Source organism: Nipponia nippon, unplaced genomic scaffold (genome assembly GCF_047370975.1).
Source record: "Nipponia nippon isolate SJK-2023a ecotype South Korea unplaced genomic scaffold, ASM4737097v1 scaffold_13, whole genome shotgun sequence".
Classification (NCBI taxonomy): domain Eukaryota; kingdom Metazoa; phylum Chordata; class Aves; order Pelecaniformes; family Threskiornithidae; genus Nipponia; species Nipponia nippon.
This window is the reverse complement of record NW_028262324.1, coordinates 1431217-1448886: the sequence shown is the minus strand read 5'-3', so window position 1 is coordinate 1448886 and position 17670 is coordinate 1431217. Positions and strand designations below refer to the sequence as shown.

General features: G+C 48.0%; 1 protein-coding gene across 6 annotated transcripts in view; it reads left to right on the top strand.

The window, feature by feature from the left end:
- Nucleotides 1-17670, top strand: part of STK4 (serine/threonine kinase 4) — a 64178-nt gene that overhangs the window by 33923 nt on the left and 12585 nt on the right. For 2 of the 6 annotated variants that reach the window (XM_087749409.1, XM_087749411.1), the window contains one exon: nt 11192-14442. The exons of 2 other annotated variants lie outside the window; for them this stretch is intronic. In XM_087749409.1, the coding sequence (XP_087605535.1) occupies nt 11192-11350 (159 nt within the window). In that variant the 3' untranslated portion in view covers nt 11351-14442. Of the gene's footprint in view, nt 1-6422; nt 6450-11191; nt 14443-16584; nt 17362-17670 lie in introns of those variants that run through there. 2 more of the 6 variants (XM_087749416.1, XM_087749413.1) reach the window with 2 other exon arrangements.

The following is a 17670-nucleotide window of genomic DNA, read 5'->3' as shown; positions in this document are numbered from 1 at the left end:
TGTTTGGTTTTAAAATTTGTTAGCAACATTTGAAATCGGAAAAGGTGGTTCAGTGGCTTGACTCTTCTGTCTGTTGTGGAAGAGGATGGATTTCTGCTGTCCTACGTTTGGTACCAGGGTCATCGTTCACCACCTGCTTTCGCTTTGGCGCATGCTGACATCGATTGCAAAGCACTTACTGCCACGACTTGCTGTCAAAATCTCATTTTTGCTATATTTTTGTACATAGCAGGCCTTCTGTGACATAAGGCTTTTAAACGCGACTGGCGGTGAGTGGGAAGTAAAATGAGTTGCTGTTGTTTGTGTTGAACTGCTTAGGTCGCAGCCCTTAATGGAGACTGAAATAATGTAAGGTGAAATCAACTTTCGATGAGAGTATTCAGACTTGTAAATTCGACCTCCTGGACTATCTTTGAGGCCCCTTTCCTACTGTAGCATTTAATCAGCTGAGACGTTGGCTGAAAGTTTTGCGGATGAACTCGGTAACTAACAGAACTTCAGCCGGGGTCTTTGATCATGGGATTTGTTCCACTACTGCTGTACGTTTAAGGTCAGGCTGCAACGTGCGTTTCTGCTTCGGGAGAAAGGGAAGAGGAATTAATAACTGAAGGTGAGACACTGGAAAAATCTCTGAGCATACTGAATTCTTTAGAAAACCTGTTTGAGCCTTGTTACGCCTCGAGATCTGTTTTCAAGGCCGGGTGTGTTCTTGGCACAGCATCTCCCTTAAAGAAAGAGCACTGCGCTCAAACAAGATCTATTTGAAATGCTTCTAAAATCTTCTTGCGACTCATCTGTCAGTACAAATGTTTGTGAAGGGTAATGTAGCTTAAAAAGACGAGCTTGTCCAGGTTTTTCTCATCCGTAGAAAAAAAGGGCTCCTTTGGGGGACATCAGGAGCCCAATGCCGCTGCTCTGGATTGCCTCTTGGAGGATGGAGTCTCTGGCCCTAGGGGAAGAGCCTGGGGATAAAGTCTCCGTCAGGCCTCTGTGAATACTTTCCAGCAGGCAGGGTCTCATCCGGACAAGTGCCTGAAACGCTGTACTGTGGAGGAGCAAAGTTCTCGCAGCTCTGACTTCTGGACCTGGTGCGTTTGCCTTTGCGCGCCCTCTTCTTGTATCGCTGTAAAACCTGCAGAAAAATCTAGGCGTCGCTTGTTGCCAGAGTTGGCCGTAATTACTGGCTGTCTGCCTGCTTGCTTCACCAGGAGACTTTGCAGGGGAGTTCCATCGTCGTGAGGCACGTTTGAGGTCTTGCTCGCACAGAGAGGGTAATGGAGCTTGCAGTTGGCCGTGGCTGCTTCCAGTGGCCAGGGTGTCCTGGGAGGTTTGCCTGAGCTCTTATTTCGGTAACCCCAGTGACCAGGTAGCTTCAGAACCCAAGCTTTGACCTTCAAGAAAGAGGGAGAAAGAGTAGCTTAATACATAAAGTCTGATATAGTCTGAAAGGAGTATTATTCAGAAATTAAGTGCTTAATTCCTTCTTGTTTTGTGTGTTGCCATCATGCAGGATCATTATAAATAGATGCCCGAGTAATAGTGAACACTGGGGGAGACTTTGCATGGCGAGGCGTGCGGGTTCACGCGACATGGATTTTATGGAGATGGTTCACTGGAGGACTGTCCCCCAAAAATATTTGTCTCTGAGACATTAAACGTATGCCCCTGTTTTTTTGTCTCTGAGACATTAAACGTATTACATTACATTAAACGTATGCCCCTGGTTTTAAAGAGGACAGCCTCTCCCACGGTCATGCAGCTATTCATTTTTCAAAATGCCCTGGAAATCTCTGTAGTTCAGTCTTTCCTCAGAAAGCTTTTGACTCTCTCTCCCGTCTTCCTTGGCTTCAAACCGCAGCTCTTGCTTCCTCTCCCGTAGCGAAGGAGGGGAGGCAGAGCAGCGCCGGAGCGGGGATTTGCGATGGGCCTCGCTTTTGGATACACGAGGTAGGGAACCTCGTGAATAAAGGTAAATGGCCCTAAGTGTTAAGATAGGCCAAAGCTGTTTAAAACTGTAAGGGCTTCGAAACTGCGGGTCTTGAGCCTTCGTTGTGCGTTGCAGGTTTAAGCGTGTGAAGTCTTCGGATACGTTAACGATGCCAATATACCAGCAGCAAACTTCTCGCTTCACGTTAAGGAAGGCCGCATTCACAGACCGATTTAGTGTTAACTAATTGGTTACCACTTCAGTTGCATTTGTGTTTTGTGGTAATAGTCCCCTGAGCGATGTCGTATGAAGGAATCGCTCTTACTTCAGGTATTCTTACTTCTGCTTCTTCAGGAGTTCTGCTTTATTCAGGATAAGTGGTCCTGAATTATTAAATCACTTGTTAAGCCTTAAGTAGAGCCCTTAGGAGCAAGGGAGAGAGGAGGAAAGGGTGTGTTGGATTGGAGGGAAGCTCCGTTACAGACCCACGTACCCTTCCTAGCAGAGCCTAGTTAAACCTCTCAGATTTGTAGAAAATTTTATTTGGTTTAAAGGAATCAGCATTTTCTGACAGACTGCTTTTCTTAAAAAAAAATATAAAATAAAGTAAAAAACCCCACGTTGGTCAGCTGTGTACTTTACAGTTGATTTGTGCGGCTAGCCAGATCTTCAAAGCCCAATGACATGATTTATTTTAGCATCTCCGGAGGTATTTTGGTACTCTTACTTAAGAAAATTAAAGCATAATCACTTAAAGAAGGGGAAAAAAAAACCCTCTGCTGTGTTTTTCCTTAATCAAATCTCTGGCAAGCAAGTGTTTTTTATAAGCAAATGATGCTCCCTTTTTGCTCTTTTTTTTTTTTTTTTTTTTTGCATGTCCAGACAGGTTGACATTTTGGCTTGGTTTCTAATTCAGTTACTGAAAAAAAGAACAACCTAGTGAGATAACTTGTCTTTGTGGTTACAGGATTAGTCAGCCACTTTCTACGTCCCTGAAGAATTTTAAGGTTTGGGCTTCTTGAAGTTCGGTGCTGCAGAACGACACGGCCACGATTTGTCATTTCCTTTGTTTAGATTAAGTGTGTATGGGCCTCGGGATGATTTGGGAAGTGAGTAAGGTTATTCATACTCATAATTGATACTAAGGCTAAAAAAGGAAATTTAATCTTGGACCTCAGAAGATTAAAATGCATTGGTCTTTTTAAAACAGACTCTTTTTTATGACTATTCATATCATTGAGTAGAGCTTTGGATGGGTTTTCTTCCTGAATATAATTTCTGTCCATCGCCCAAGGAAATAGCAGTATGCAGAGGTTATACGGTTGTGCTGGCTGTAACACCAAAACTTCTCGAGCCTCTTAGGGATTACAGTAAGGACTGATACAGTGCAGCTTTTGGCTAAGAGCAGCTCAGGGTTGCCAGAGTTATTGATGCAGGCTGCGGCGTTCCCGCAGTTGTGCAGTCGTCTTCGCTCTGCGGGTAACCGCTCTGCATAATCGCTGCGTAGTTATGTCAGGCAGATCTGTGCGTTCGCTGTAATCCTCCGAAATTGGCTTCTGTATTGGGAATTTTCTTGACTCCGTCGGCGAAGTGGTACCGATGCCATGAGCGGCAGCGCCTCGAACGGAGGGGCAGCTTCCCAGGACGCCCGTCAGGCCGCGATCCGGGGGCAGCTGGAGAGAAGCCTTGCTAAGCTGCTAGCAAAAGACGCTGTGCTGAAAAGAGAGGTCTTGGCAGTCGTCCCTCCTGCAGATGCAGGACAGAGGGACGTTTCCAGTTTAGGCATGATCTTCACAGCGTGGTCTGGCGGGGAGCAGGGCAGGAGGGAGAACGGCAGACGTTGCCTTCCAGTAATTCTGTAGGAGTAGTGCAGATACAATGGCCTGGTATCATCCGCCTTTATTTTAATCAAATAAGCAGAGCTACATAGAAAAATAACTAGGATCCTTACTGGCATTGTAGCAGTAGGACATTTCACTTTCAGTAGCCATGAAACTCCACGTTTGTGAAAGTAAGGTAGAGCTAGCCCAAACAGGTCGCCTGGGTCTCCCCTGGTATAACTCTCTATCGCAATGCTTTTTTCCAGTTTGGCTAGGGATCGAATGCCGGGCGTGCGTTAGTGTCCGTCTTTCCTCCACAAAAAGTGATGGTGTGGTTGTACGCGTTTAACTCTTTCAGCTGCTTGACTTGCACTGACGTAGGCTGACTTGGCCTCGAAAGCAGGCGGTGATCTAGTTGAAAGCTGAGCGTTATTGCTTTGTGGGAAGTCGTCTGCTGTCCAGATGAGGGGGCCTGAAACATCTGTCTGCAGATGTGCACTGATCACGGGTCCTGGGCGCTTTCTTTGGGGAGTCCTAGCCGCAGTGCTGTTGACTTGTGCTGGATGCTGCAGCCCATGATGTGTTTTGCTAGCACATTGCCTAAATAATTAAGATGCATTAAAAGCAGAAGCTTGTGCTGCTGAGACTTATTTTTCAAATCCTTTGAAAGATTCATATCTGTATTTTAATCTTGCATGAAATCCCACAGTGAGTGCACTTCATCCACTGCTTTCATAACAGTGAGAAACTTCATTGACATGCTAATGCTAAAAGGGGGGGAAATCGAGATAATTAATGTTTGTGTAGGCACTGGGGTTGTTCTGATTTACTGTAGCCCCTCTGTAGCCCGGCTGCCTGACAGATTTGTGAAGTTGTAGGGCCCTGGCAATCATGATGAAACGTGGGCGGTAAGTACCCGTCGGTTCTTAGATTCTTGTGTCCCTTGCGTTGGACAACTTGCAGTGAATAAATAGTTAATGCCAGCTCATACATTACTTTGAGGCCTCCTTATGCTAGAAACACAAATGAGAACAAGGCACTTAATTTTTAGATGAGTGATTGAAAGTATGCCAAATGGTATTGAGCCAGCATTTCAGGAAAAATGCTAAGGAAAAAAACGGCATGCTATTCCAACACCAATTTATCTCACCATTTTCAAGACCTAAAGTCTGGAGCACTGCTTAGCATGAGAAATCACCCTCTTCGTTTAATTTTGGCCAGAGAAATTGAATGCTTTTTTTGCTGGTTTAAAAAAAGTGCATAGTACCATTGAGTAGTCTGTTCCCTCGGAGTATATTTGATACGAGCATTTAATTGATACCGTGTTTAACCAGTCTTTCAAGTTACAGAAGGCTAATTCCAGAATAATCTCAGTTCTTACACTTGTCAGAGCTCACATTCATGAATCCTTAAGATCTGACACCTCTCCCTAGCTCACGGACTTCTGTAGCACCCATGCACTCGCGCACGCTGCGGGCTGAATTACACTCCGAGGTGGTTGCTACAAATAGTTGCAGCAAGTGGCATCCAATGGGTGATCGCCTCCCAAAAATAAACCCCTGCTTGAGGAGGTGATGGAAGAAAAGTTCAGAAGTTGAGGTGCATCAAACTGTTCCGCAGGATCCTGGAGAAGTGCAAGTGTGCCCGCGGCTTTATCGGAGGGGAAGCATCTTGGTAGCATTGCTGATAGCCAAGGTCAAGTGAAGCAAGATTTTAATTAGTCTCTTCTGTGAAGAGCCTCCCTTCCCAAAGGACATCTGAACGCTTAACGTTCCTATTTGTAGGAAGTCTTTTCTACTTCTCTCTGGTACGTAGCCACTTCTGATGTCAAGGGTGATAATCAGGAGCCTCCTGTGAGGGGCTCTGACGTGCTTCCATCGTACCATCGTAGCCCCAGTTGGGTGGTTTGGTTTGGTTTGGTTTTTCCAAAGCAGCCTGTTGCTGCTGTGTTACAGCGGTAATATTTTTCATTATCTCTAGCAGCAAATTCCTATTTGGCATTTAATGTTTAGTGTAGCTTGGGTAACTTGGTTTGGATAAAAACCCTTCTCAGGCCATGTTTAGATTTTGTCTGCCTAAATACACTCAAGTAAATGAAGAGTTGTGCTCCCTGCTAATGTGATTCGAGCTGTCCTGGGTTTCTTTGGGGGGCTTTGATCACCGGGCATGCAGTCAAGAACTGTTAGATTGCAGCGTAAAACTAGGCAGAAAAGGAAGATATAACAATAAAAGCTGTGCTAAATAGACAATTAATTTGTTTTTTTCTTTAGTTCCCATCTAGCTCATATCTTTTCCACCAAGAATTTATTTCCCTGTGTAGCGTGGGAAGCTGCGATTTTATTACTTCTGTATTTTAGTCTTCAAACTCCCACTGCCCCTTATGAAGTGCTAATTGCTAAAGCCAGTTTTTCTAAAGGCTATTTAAAACTTAAAAGTTTGACATCAAGTTATGTTGAGCAGTGAATGCCACCTGGAATATTTGGGTGAAAGGCAGACCGATTGCTGCAGCCGGGGGTTGCCTTTCTAAAAAGCCACAGGCTATCGGTGGGGAAGGTGGGAGGATATTCAGAAAATAAATACTCTGTGTGAGCACGGGGAAGACAAGTGTTCAAAGTCACAGAAATTATGGTAGAGGGCTAAGGAAGGAGAGAACAACTTCCTCGTTTTATTTGTAGGATTTGCTGTAGTATCAAGACTTGAAAATACCCTCCTTCTGCAAAACTGCTCGATACTTTCGCTGTGAGGAGAATAACCCCATCTCACCAGTGGCGTATACATGCCGATTTTGTTCCAGAAGTCAGGGTCCACCTGCACGTTTGGAAGGAGGAACGTGTTTTTCGCTTGCCCCAAGGTAATACTTTGCGCTTCCTGTGCAGGCGGTGAGTTCGTGCCCTGCCGAAACTCTTCGTTGGGGGAGAAAGGTGAGAAAGCTGCTGGGAAACAGCTCCTTTCTGTTTGATGCTCATGGTTCGCGCAGCAAGGGCATTTTGCTGGCAGTGTTTTTGGTGGATGAGCAAATAAGAATGATAGCTGAAGTGACTCGGGGGTTGCTGGACGACGTCATATTTACGTCATTAGTGCAGACCCGTCCGAGTCAGTGGTGACCTTGTGCCGCTGAAGGGCCCTTGAGGGACCAGAGGAGTGTGCTAGGTCCCAAACCGGTCAAGCTACGGACCCTGCTGTAGGAAAACCAGGCACGGGTGCTCTGCAGCGTACGGCCTGCGGATACCAACAGAACTGCGACACGTCATTTGCATCAGCTTCTAATTCAAAAAGTTTTCACTGTTTGGGTTTTTGGTTCTCTTGGGGCAGGGAAGGGGCTGAGCTAATTCTGTAGCTTTTTGTGTTTTACAGTAGACCTTGTGTGAAATACAAATCTGGCATGAGCTGCTTAAAAAATACCGTGGCAGGTTTTTAGACCACCTCTTGCTCAGGACAGAACTGCATAGGTATAAATTTCAGACCGTGGTGCCCTTGAATATCAAACCTGTGGCTATGTCTAACGTGTCTGCAGAAAGCCTTTGTTTATTCTCCTTTTGCTGCTTAGCTTCATTTACATTCAGTGGAATATCATCTTGCAGTGACACTTTACCTGACTAACAAATGCAAGCGGTATTTTTTTCCCCCCTATTTTTAAAATGCTGATTTGAAAGGATGGCAACTCAGTTTGCTGAGGTCAACCTTGTTCAGCGGAGTAGTTACACACAAGTCTGTCTGAAATGCTGGCAAAGGGATACCACGAATAGCTTACAAATCTTCTCCTTGAGGAATAAATTGTGTATCAAATGATCTGTTCCTGGTTTGTCCATCATTACGGCGTACGCGTGGAAAGGCCGTAGGTTATGTCCTTCGGAAGGCCGTAATTATATATGTCCTTCTGAATTATATAGTCGGAATCATCAGCGCAGTACAACAAGATGTTGCTGTCACGGTGTCGGCAGCCTGGGGAACAGCAAGCAGCACCCGTGGCCGTGGGCGAGAGGCTTTCAGGTGAAGACGTGCGCCTCTGACGTTTGTCTTCAGTTGGGCATTTTTACGGAGCTAAGATTGTTCTCAAAACCTTGAGTAAAAACACAACTGTTAATCAAAAGCTTAAAAATTAGCTTTCTGCACGTACAACCTTGCTTGAACGGTTTTGCTGCGCTGCTGCCGCCTCTCCCTGTTGATAGATGTGTTTGACCAACCTTAGAACAAGTATTTTATATCAGGCTTTACATCTGAAATGAGATTCCTTCCCTTAAAAGTTTGGCTTAGCTATTTGATCACTGTGGACAAAAATAGATAGCTTTTACAAAGACACTTAGACTTCTTACAGCAGCAGAATTGCTGAGAAGTGAGGAGAGGGACAGGATTGAGCCCGTGGCTAAAACGAGCTCTAATTGCGGCTGTTCAGTGCTGAGACTTTACCCTGAGTAACCGTCTGTCATGAGATGCTCTGTCCTTGTCCTTCTTTTCTGATTTTGCTGCTGGCGTTTCTCTAGGAGAATAATGTCAGCGTCGCAGGAGTCTGCCGCTGCAGAGGCAGATATGCTAGAGTTTAAAAACTTCATTTCTGGGAGAAAGTCTGTCTGTGGCCTGGGCTTACAGTGCAATGCCACGCAGCAAAGTGAAATGGAGGCCGTTACGTTTTAAGCAGTTCTCTCTTTTCTTTTTTTTTTTTTTTTTCCCCTTTTAAAGTTGCACGTGCAAGTGGAAGGAGAAGCTGACACGGGGCTCGTGCTACGGCGGGCCCGAAGCACGGCGGGAGCAGAGGGCTAGGCGTCCTCTGCCGCTGCGTGGGCGCGCGGCTCTCGTTCATCAGCGATTGCGCTCCTGTCGCTCTCTCCTCGCCTCATCTGCAGCGAACAGTCACGTTCTGGACCTTTTACCAGTGTTGCCCTTTGGCTTGTCTGCCTCTTTTAGGAATAGCGTGGCATTTGCAGTCACGCTGACATTATTCCAGATCAAAACTCTGTAATTAGTTCGTCCTCATCAACACACAACGTTACGCACAGGATGTGTTTCTGTGCCCTTCGATTTTTGCGCTGCGTCGCCTTGCCTCTCTCCCTTCTCCCACCATCCCCGTTCTGTTTAACCCGTGCTCCCTCTCCTCAGTAGCTGCTTTGTTCGGCATCGCGCAGGTAACCCACTTCCCGATTTGTTCATATTCATGTCTGTCCGTGGGCTTGTGCCCACTCCAGACTTAGCTGTACTCTAAGCATCTTCCATCCTGCTAGCCATCTGTCCTGAGAAACGCACGGTCCCAGGAACTGTCAAATTGCATCCCTCGGCAAGCAGTTGCTGACAGCAAGCAGAAAGGCTTCGTGTGCCGGTATCCGCGGAGGGTGTCCCGTGACGCCAGGTCATGCGCAAGAGCATTCCCAGGGCAGTTTGTTCTTCTTGCTGCCACGTTCTTGGGGTCTGGAGAGACCGTGGCTGTAAATCTGCTCTGCCCTCTGGTCCGCCGACGCTGAGGATCTGTCTCTGGCTGTGAGCAGGGACGGCGCTTTGGCGGGACGCCGGAGGGTGCTCCAAAGGTGTCCGTGGAAGATGGCAGCCTCGGGACTATTTCTGACACCTAAGAGTTGGCTTCAGCCATGAGCAAGGTGGTTTAGATCCATTCCAAAACTCTCTTTTAGTATTCTAGCACGGGGTACTCTGAGAGCTGACAGCCGATTGATCCAATATAGCTGCTTACTCTATTTGTTCAGTATTTGAATTAATGTTTTCCTCTTTTTTTTGCATTTTTATTGGACTGTTCAATTCCCTGGACTGTGAGGAAGGGGAATGTTGAATAATTACCTGCTCCATAATAAATTAGTGTGAAAAGGCAACTGGTGCCATGCATCAACTTAAACCGCTGTCTGGTAAAGTTGCATTAATGTGGATAAATAATGTATATCTTTGTGGAGGAAGTGCTTTGTCTTTCTAATGAACAGTTGGCCGATGGGAGAGGCCGAAAGACTGTATACCTTTGCTAGAAAGGTTTTGTTTCGCGTGTGCCTAGATTATTAAAGTGGATTTGTGATCCTCTAACTGCAACTAGGAAATACCTTATTTAGCGGAATGCGCTAAAGAATTTCAGAAGACCTTGTGAGAAATCAGCTCACAGGTGGCTTTGTGGTTTGGGGACCGGTGTCTCTTCCACCTCAGAAAGAGGGATCAGGATTTCCGTCTTTTAGTATTTACGTACGTTTTAAGGACCGATGCAAACTACGCAACTGCCATTCAACAGCCAGTAATTTAGTTGTTGCCTTGTAATAGGCAGCAAGCGTTTCACTCTGTGTTTTGGTTCAGAAATGGCTTGAAGGATAACCATGATAGCTGACTAACGAACGGCCAAACCGGGACAGCAGCGTCACTGGCATTTACCGGAAGATAAGTCACTCGATTACGACGTTTGTTGAAAGGCTAAAAATTGATGCTGTTTTGTTCTCAGAAAACCCAAGCCCAAATTATTTTGCCTGTTCTCGGTTTCCAGAGTAGGCGGTCGCTGAAAGCAGGGCTGCAGTGGCTGTCACCGGCGTCTCCTGGGTGCTTCTGGGGCCACTTGGTCCTGGACGGGAAAGGACTGGTGCGTAGGGGAACATCTGAAGCACTTCCAGTGTCCATATCTTTTACCGTAATCCTAAAATCCTGTCTGTTCCACAGGTTATAATATTATAATAATGTAAAGGGTGTAGCTATGGACAATCTAAACTGTCCCAGGCCACGCTTGGCATCTCTAATGGCAGAATAAAACTTTTCTGTGCCGGCTCTCAGCAGTTGGCATGCACAGGAGAACCAATTAAACAAAGGGCAGGCAGACAGGGAATTCAGCGAATGCAGCTTGTCCAGACTAGCCTGACATCTTCACGTGTACAGTAAAATACAAATTGTACTTGCATATTATATCAGTATGAGGCTGACCCAAAGCGACCTGCTGTGCGCGTTCTGGGATTTCTGACTTAGAGGAGTTTGAATTCCTCACCAGGATTGAGGTTCAGCCTGGTTGTACATAAATGCTTTTCGTTTTTTTTCAAATGCAACTTTTGTCTATGTTTTGTTTCTTCCTGTTCCCTTCCGTCTCCCTTTGTCACTTAGCAGAAGGAAGTTTAGTTGCAAGGAAAGGAGACGACTTCACTTCTATGCCATCTCAATACAGTATTTCTGTTCTAAGCCTGCAAAATGAAGCGTTAGAAAAACAGCTCAATGGGGGAAACATTTCCCTGGTTATTTTACGCACTCACGCTGTCACTGAACAGAGCATGTAATGTGTCTGTAAAACGAGCAAAAGCAGCCCCGTGTCCTGAGGCTCGTGCCAGCCTCGCTGCGAGAGGAGCCCGGCAGCCTGGAGCAGAGCTCTTCCACCTTCTCCTTCTGGAAGACACGTTGTGGCCGTCAGACGGGCAGCAGAATCCTTGTCGGTGTGTGGATGGTGGCCGTACTGATGCCGATGTCTGTTGTTCTTATGTCTCCCTGCTAGCTAAAGACCTGGAGCGTCGATGAACTTCAGAGGAGGCTCTCGGCCCTGGACCCCATGATGGAGCAGGAGATCGAAGAAATCCGCCAGAAGTACCAGTCGAAGCGGCAGCCGATCCTCGACGCCATCGAAGCCAAGAAGCGGCGGCAGCAGAACTTCTGAGCCACCGGTGGAATCTTCTTCCATCCTCAAACAATCAGCTCCTTGCTTTTATGACTACTAAACAGATCCATTCCTATTGAAATACGCTAGCAAAATAGAGGGCGATACTTCTGCTCATTTATTTTTCCATAGCACCTTTGTGAACTCAGGAATGCCATTAAGCGGAAAATCCTGATGGTATGTTTTAATGTTAGACGTATATTTAAACCATTATTCCGAAGGAGTTTTGTTACTGTTTTTAGGGGGATTGTTTTTAAATCGGAGGAACGGATAGAAATAGGCTAATGAAAGTTGGTTCACTCTCTTTTCAACTGAACTTTCAGTAGTCCATTTTGGTTTAAGTTAATATGGATTTGGGTATTTAACAGCTGCATCTTTTGTGGTTTTTGTTTTTGTTTTTCTTTGTGAATGCACAGACTCAATTTCAAGCTGTTAACTGTATCTTTCCACTGTTAAGGTACTGATAAGTTTTAGGTCACTGAAGAGAGCAGGTGGGAACGCGTACAAACTGTTCCAGCCTTCTGAAAGAAACTTAAATCATTTTTTAAAAAGCCTGTAATAAGCCCCATGCCTTACACTGTGTGCTTTAAGCAAGGATGGTTTCTTCAAGACCTCAGTTTTGTCCTCTTTTTGTGTACTTATGAATGAATGCGAGTAGATAAAGCATGTTGTGCCTCCGTCAGAAATTCCATTCTGTAATTTAAAATCCACACCGACTTAAAACCAAAAGGCAGCCGGTGATGTGATTCCCCTCTGTCTGTCTGTCTGGAAATGTCCTTCAGGGAGACCCTGCTGACGGTGGGGTACGGGAGGAGGAACCAGTATTCGAATGGGTGGAAGGTGTGGGAACCTCTCTCAGGAATTAGGTACTTCGCTGTGTCAGAGAGGACTTCAAAATCTCCACAGTTTGTGAAATATTTTATAGGCTTTATTTCAAATTTACCTTTTTAGAAGCTTGAATAAAAACTTAATTTCACAATCCTTCACATTTCTGCAAGGTTTAGCACATCAGAAACGTTGAGCTGGAAGTGGAGACTTTGTTGAATTAACAAAGATGTGCGTTTATGGTGGTGGAGCAGAGGCGGAGCTGATCGGGATGAGAGGCCAAGGACTGATGTCCTGCTGGAAGAGATTCGGCCTCTTCTCTTCCAGCTCCTCTGGATGCTCTTGTGTTCTTTCCTTAAATTTCCCTGGCGTTCCTGCCCAGTGTAGCTCAATCAAGGAGAATCCCCCGGCGTGTACAATCGCTGCGAGGACGGTGCAATGAACTCACACCAGTCGCGGGGAGAGCAAAACAGAGGCAGCAAAGAGGTCGGCCTGGCTGCAGGGCAGAGGCCTGGGATGCCTCTGCCCCGGGGGCTGGAACAGCAGAGTCGCGTAGTTTTAGATGTGTCTGGCACGTGATGAAATATTTGGACAGAGCAAGTATTTCTACCGATTTATTTTTATTTTGCTCTGATAGAGGGAACAGTTTCCATGTCGTTCTTCTGAAATAGGCCTTGGTACATCACCCAGATAATTAAACTAAATAGCAGCGTCTCCTGAATCAAATGCTGCTGGAGAGGTGAAGTGTTCATTTCACGCCTCCGCAGGCCCTTTTTTTCCCCTCGGGGCAGGCCCTTGGCTACTGCTAACAGGTATACTCCATTGCTGCGAAAGGAACCAAGCCATTTTTACCCCCTCTGCAGAGCTGGTTGTGCCGGTTTATCTGGGTTTGATACGCAGTGCGAACGCGGCCGCTCCAGAGATCAGCAGACCAGCCGTCCCGAGGGAGAAGGGAGTAAGCGGTGTATCTAGGGTGCTGGGGTCGGAGCACATCCGCAGATAACCGGCTATTTGATAGCCTCAAGTACTGGGAAAGTTTTGACTTAGGAAAACCAAGTAATTAAAAGCCTTGTTGTTGTTGACGGACTAAAATCCCTTAGTCTGGACTCGCTAATGAGGTCTAGCGAAGCGCTGTGCGAACGTCAGGGCTCGTACAGTGCTCCTCTGAAATCCGTGCAATACGTTTTGCCCCAAACGTGTTTATTGTGAGCGATAATCGTGAGCGTCCTCGGCATCAAAGAAACTCCCGCGACTCAGGAGGGAGGTCTCTGCTCAAGCGTTGGATCTTGCACTGATCGCTTGGACGGCCCTGGCCCAGCTCCCGGCGCGTGACGGACGCGGGGATGGGTGGCGTGGAGAACGGCGCGCTGCCCGCGCGTGGCCTGGGTCGGGCGGATTCGGCTGGGGGTCGTTGTACCTCCGCGCTGGGCAGGTAACTTTCTAGTGATCGGAGGGCTTTAGAGAACCCGAGTTTTAGGTGAAACACCACAGGGTGGTGTCTATTTATGGAATATGCAACCTGTGACTGCTGTAACTGAATGTAAGCGCTCTGGAAAGACTCTGCTTTGCTGATGTGATTGTCTTAAAATACAGCAAATGAACCAAAATAAGTCAAACTGGTCCAATGGCGTAACTGTCTTTGAACCTTTCTTAAATGCTTGCAGTGGCTGAGACTTGTTGATGTTTCTTGCACTTGGAGCTCTAATGCCGAATTAGTTTTTCCTTCACCGATTTTTCAATCTGTTAGAGAAAATCATTCCCTTGTCGGTCCCTCTGTGGAGCGTCTGGGAGCACAGTACCCGCTCGCTGCTCAGAGTCCTCCAGGCTGAGGCCGAGGCTCGTCCCGTACGGGAAAGCTGTTCTGACAGAGGTTTTAAGCAAAAAGCTTGCTTACTTCTGGAGCTGCGTTCGCGTGCTCCGTGGGCCCCTCTGCATTGCTGAAAGCGTTCTGGACAAACCGTTATCTTTGCTTCTAAAACCCAGAGATCCTGATGATGTCAGTCATGCGAGACTTAAAAATGTGAAGTTTGTAGCTTTAACTTTTTTGTAACAAAGAAACTAGCAACACTGGCATAAAGTGCTGACTTGAAATGCTGTTTTCTAAGATCTAGCTGTATATAATAGTGTTGGGTCATTGGTTTGTATATGTATGAAATAGTAACTTTTATTGCATTCCTCTGAGTTTGATACAGGAGATTTTGGTTGATCTTTCTCAAGGATCTTGCCTTATTTGTTCAAAGGGGCAAATAAACTGTCCTTACCTGAAAGCGTCCAGGTTGTGACTCGTATTTATGCATTAAGATGCCCTGGTGTATCATTGCTTGCAGGCCAAGTTTTAACATGGCGCGCCTCTAGGCAGCCAGCGTTACGCAAAGTTCTGGAGGAGCGTAGAAGCTTTAATAAACGCAAGCAGTAAACGTGTCAGAAGTACGTTTTTGAACAGGCAATTCTTCAGCCTTTGACGGTTACTAATTCTGCACCTCGAGGAGAGATTTGCTTCAGTTCGGGGCAGGTCCGCGTGCCGCCGGCTCCGTGGCAGGCCAGGACGGGCGCTGGAAGTTCAGGCGGTTTCCCCGCGCGCCGAGGAGCGGCGGCAGCGGCCCTTGCCGGCGCCCAGGACCTTCCTTTGCCCCAAGGGCTGCTCCGGCAGACGAGGAGGACGAGCTCTGCTGTCGGTACTTGCTATCCCTGCTCTGTCATTTCGCACTGCAGCACCTTTCCGGAGCCTGCAGCCAGGTTTGGGCTAGGTGCCTCTCAATTTACCCACCTTCCCCCACAACAGGGGAGGCTAGAGGCTCGCTTGCCGAATTCTGGCTGATTTGCTGCACTTTCAGCTTTCTAGCTTGGAAAAAGCTGAAGCTGACAGTGAGTGGGTGCTGCCTTCCAACGGTGAACTGTTGGCTTCTACGTGGTTTCCCTGAGCAGTTGCTAAATCCGTCCTGAGGGGATGACTAACCGAAGCAGGGACAGAATTCATTCAGGAGTCGGCTTGGGTTAGCAATCCCGGAAGAAACAAAATAGATCTGAGCTTTTAAACGTTGGGAAGGAGCGTGGAAATCAAAGGGAGGGAGACCGCCGGCATCTCTAGTAACTGGGGAAGCCGGGAGCTCCTGCACGTTCTCGGTGCCGGGATGCCGGGGAGCCCCGGCGCGAAGGGAGGGGCGCGCTCCCAGCGCGGCAGCGGCACCGCAGCCGTGCCGGGGGGTCTTCACGGGCGCTCCCTTCGTGCCGGGAGCAGTGCGCCTGCTGCACAAACATTAATCGCTTATAACTAACAAAACCAACGCTGACAAGTAGCCGTGAGCTGGGGCCGACGTTTGGCCAGGTTCTTCTCCCCCACGGGGGAAAAGTCAGCTCCCCACGAAGCCGGTAGCACCAGCAGTTTTTCTCCTCCTCCCACAATTATCATCAGCGCCGAGGTCCAGGTGTTGCTGTGCCAGTGTCCCTCCCTTCTGTCCGGCCACTCTTTCCTACACCCGCCGTTTGTCCCCTTTCCTCAGGTCCACAGGCCAAAAGAGTCCGAGCGCGTGCTTCAGATGAACGCGTTGAGTCCTGGCTGACAGCCCTGACTGGAGAGTTGACAATTTTTCATTGCATTAATCACTGGCAGAATTTTAAAGAGTCAGACCAGGAAACACCCATCAGCTCTTTCCAGACTGCAAGTGACTTAATTGCCCTTTAATTTAAGAGCCCAGGAAGACAGCCAGCTTGTTTAAAAACTTTGAAACAATTCAATTCCATCTGGAAAGCACGGTCTGTTCTGCTCCCCCCCAGGCTGTGGCTATTCAAACCAACACGGCGCTGGAGGTGGAGGGGGCCCGGAGTCCTGAATCCCCTCCAGGGTGGTCGCGGCAGTGGAGCCCACTCTTGCAGACCTGCCTGAGCCGCGGGCGGCTTCGCCTCAGCCCCGAGAGCCTCCCGGGCCCTCACTCGTTGGCCACGGGCCCTCGCCCGTTGGCCGCGGAGGGGATGAGCAGAGGCGCAGGGCGCTTTGCCCCCTCGGCTGCTGCCGCCAGGCTGGCCGTGAGCACCCTCGCTGGCGCTGTGCTTCCCTGCACGCCTGCCCCCCGTTTTTTAGTGCCTGAAAGTACGTGCCCTGTCTAGGCATATTTGCTTAACGTAATTCCATGCCTCCAAGGCTGTTCATTAGCTATCTCGAGCGGTTAGAACGAAAGCCTCGAGTTCATGTGTTTCCTACAACTAAGTGAATAGCTGTGGTTCAGATAAAGGCTAAAGCAAACCCATGAGTATCTGCAGACCTTGGGGCTTTCTCACCACAAGGAGGAAGTTTTAGCATAATTTTGTAAAAAAAGAAGTGCATTACAGCACTGTTTGTCTTCGCTGGTCTCCATACGGAGTTCAGCAAATACAGGAATGAGCAACACTGATTTAACGTGTACATCCCCCAGCAGCGAGCTCTGCTTTTCGACGCCCTGCACTGAGAGCGGGAGGGCTGTAGGAGCCTGCAAGCGGGACAGATCCCGGGAACGCTGCCAGCGAGGGGCCTTCCCTCCTGCAGATGAAGCCCTGTGAAATCTCCCGGTGCCCCAACAACCAGCTGAGTGCACGGACCGCGCTCGGGGTCATCACGGATCTGAAAGTCGGCACAGAAGTTTGAAACAAAAGTAATGAAGTTTACTCTGTCTCTTTGAGCAGAGCTAATTCTCAGCTGTGTGAAATAGCTTAATAAGGTCACTCCTTAATCACCATCCCCTGGAGGCAAAGGAGTCGCTCTTTCATCAATCATTTTGTGAGCGTGGAGAGCAGCCTTTGTAGCAATAACCTGATAAAGGGTTTAATTGATTTACCCACTGCACGCAAGGAAAACGCAGTCGCTCTCAGGAAAACTGATTAGGGATCAGCAAAAGAACACAAATTTCCTATTTGCTTAGAAATGGCAGGTTAGACCGGGCCTGGCAACCCGTCGCTGCACAGAAGTGTCCTGCTAACGCGAGCGGGGGCTGTGATCACCCGCCCTGGTGCTGGGCACCTCCCTGCCCCCAGTTCTTCCCTGCTCCGCAGACCTCGGGCTCCGCTCAATCTGCCTGCACGGCAGTGGGAGGATTTTCCTAGTGCAGTTACTCATAGCCATACGAATCCTCATCTCTCCACAGAGAGCAGGAGGCTAAAAAAAGAAAGCATCTTCCGTGGCTTTCCCAAACCCGCGCCTGGAGCTCTCGCACGCCAGCCCCTCTCCGAGGGCCGCCGCCGTTCGCAGAGGGGCTCACGGCAGGGTCCTGCCTTGCTCTTAACCCCCAGCGCATGGATTATTTTTTTTTTTTAATGGAAAAACTCTCAAAGGAATAAAGATTAAACTCTATTTTTAATCCTCCCCTGCGATCACATCCAGTGGAGGAACGCACTTGACGCAGGGCGAGCAGCAGCGTCCTGCCCTCCTGCAGCCAGCAGGCAGCCCGGAGGCTCCCGCCTCATTTCACAGCCTCAGAGGCCGCTTCCAGCATCGGGACCGAGCTCAGCCTTTTATGCTGCCTTCG